The 2,173-nt window shown below is 31.8% G+C and overlaps 1 protein-coding gene across 1 annotated transcript; it reads left to right on the top strand.

The window, feature by feature from the left end:
• Positions 1 to 379: 379 nt before the first annotated feature.
• Positions 380 to 1,188, top strand: LOC123987754. Its single transcript, XM_046285612.1, has 3 exons — positions 380 to 589; positions 675 to 752; positions 863 to 1,188. Exons 1-3 carry the CDS (start codon positions 409 to 411, stop codon positions 1,186 to 1,188), a joined length of 585 nt encoding a protein of 194 aa, XP_046141568.1. The 5' UTR covers positions 380 to 408.
• Positions 1,189 to 2,173: the final 985 nt, after the last annotated feature.

The following is a 2,173-nucleotide window of genomic DNA, read 5'->3' as shown; positions in this document are numbered from 1 at the left end:
TTTTTCACTTTTCACTTTTTTCTTACTTTTTCTTTTTGAGCACTTTAAACGTCTATCTAACCTCACTTAATCTCTTTGAATTCCTATGCCAATCATTCATAAGAATGACGCACTTACGCTTCGACGCACATGTCAGGTCAGGTTTACGGCGCATGTATATTACCGGGAGAGTACTGCTAACTAGGTCATGTTTATGTTTTCGCTTATACATATGTTCATCTCTATGCTTTTCTTAGTTTTCATTTATGTAATTGTCGTATGTCAACTGACACGATTTGATTGTTTTGATTATACTTACTAGCTATAACTATGTACTACAAAGGGCTTTGCCCGTTTATTATTAATAAATAAATAAATAAATAAATCTTGGAACAATAACATGCTTCAAGTATATATATTTATATCATTATGTTCTTTAGATGCAAGCTCTGGCTTCAGGCATGTGGTAGAGAAGATCTTCCGTCTTCGGAATATCAACACTACCACAAGACCCGCAGAGTATGTAGTAACCATTTCGAAAATAGAATGTACATGGGTCCTTCCAAGTCCAGGTTATTACCAACAGCAATTCCAAAGCAGATTGAGTCTGGTATGAATATTATAGAAGTATTAATTGTATTAACCATTTAATTGTAGTAATTGAGTAATATATTGATCTCCTATTTTCATATCAGATACAAATATTCAAGAAGAGAGCGGTAATAATCCTGAGTTTCAGCCTCCAGCAAAAATTCGTGTCGTAGACATAGCAGGTAAAAATACATTTAAGTACATAATAAGTGTTTAATATATAAATACATAATAACAAATAATTTAGATAAATGAGAATAAATATTTTTGATCTTATATGTTTGTTCTTTAGCAATTTCAGGTCCATCTCATCAGGGAAACATTACACCAATCGGCTTTGATGCAAGTGTTCAGACGCCAGCATCGATATCTGCAGGGACACCGAGGAAGCGTAAGCTTGAAAATGAAATGTGTAATTTAGAACGCGAGAATTTAGAGCTAAAAGCGGAAGTGTTAGAACTTCGTGATAATCAGTCTAGTTTAAGTACGTTTCAGGGTTTGTGTAAAAAATTTTTATCGCCAAAAATAGTTAATTTGGTTAATATGCAAGTTCTTCAAAATAATAGAAATGTTCACGGTAGGCTCTTCCGTCGACGAGGATGTTACAGAGGTATTTAGAAAAAGTGCAATTTTCTGCAGGTTTTAATAATAACTTATTTGCTATTCTAAAATTAAAAATAGAGAACATGCATGAATCAGACAAATATTGTTCAATATGCGTTGATGAAATGTCACTTTAGTGTAACGTATATTACGATTACGGTTACGATTTAGTTGTCGGATTTGAGGACGACGGCATTTTGCGAAGTAGTAGTCCGGCAAACTATGTTACTGTCATAATGGCTAGAGGCATGAAAGAAAGTTGGAAGCAACCGTTAGGGTACATATTTACCTCATCTTGTATAAATGCACAGAATTTAAAGATACATTTAGACAATTTTATTCACAAATTAAATGAAATTGGGTTACAAGTAATTAGCCTGGTAACAGATATGGGATCGAATTTTGTAGAACTTAGTCACATTTTAGGCGTCACCGAAAATAATAGTAAAATTTTATTAGGGGGTTTGGAATTATTTTATATTTTTGATCCTCCACATTTAATGAAGTCTATCCGAAACAATATGTTAAAGTACGAATTTCACTGGGCAAACAAAAAGACCTCATGGTCTTATATATAGAACAATTTTATAATAAAGATAAATTATTAAATAACAGATTAGCTCCTAAATTAACAAACAGTCACATATATCCAACTAATTTTGAAAAGATGAGGGTTAAATATGCAACTCAGGTTTTGAGTTCGACTGTTGCAGCTGGATTAGAAACATATTTAACACTGGGTTGTTTACCCACGGAAGCAGTTAGGACGATTGAATTTATATCTTTTTTTGACAAATTGTTTGATATGTTTAATTCTTCTAATTTAACATCAACAAAAATATTTCGTAGAGCATTCAGTGGCCAAGTAGATTATATAGATTTTTTAAATAATGCTTTACAATTTTTAACAGATTTAACAGTGATCGGGAAAAACAATAGAAATATAATAGCATATATAAAATGCATTAAAGGTTTGAAAATTACAATAAACTCTTTGATG

Source organism: Osmia bicornis, chromosome 5 (genome assembly GCF_907164935.1).
Source record: "Osmia bicornis bicornis chromosome 5, iOsmBic2.1, whole genome shotgun sequence".
Classification (NCBI taxonomy): domain Eukaryota; kingdom Metazoa; phylum Arthropoda; class Insecta; order Hymenoptera; family Megachilidae; genus Osmia; species Osmia bicornis.
Note: the sequence above shows the minus strand (reverse complement) of the source record. Positions and strands in the feature narration are given on the sequence as shown.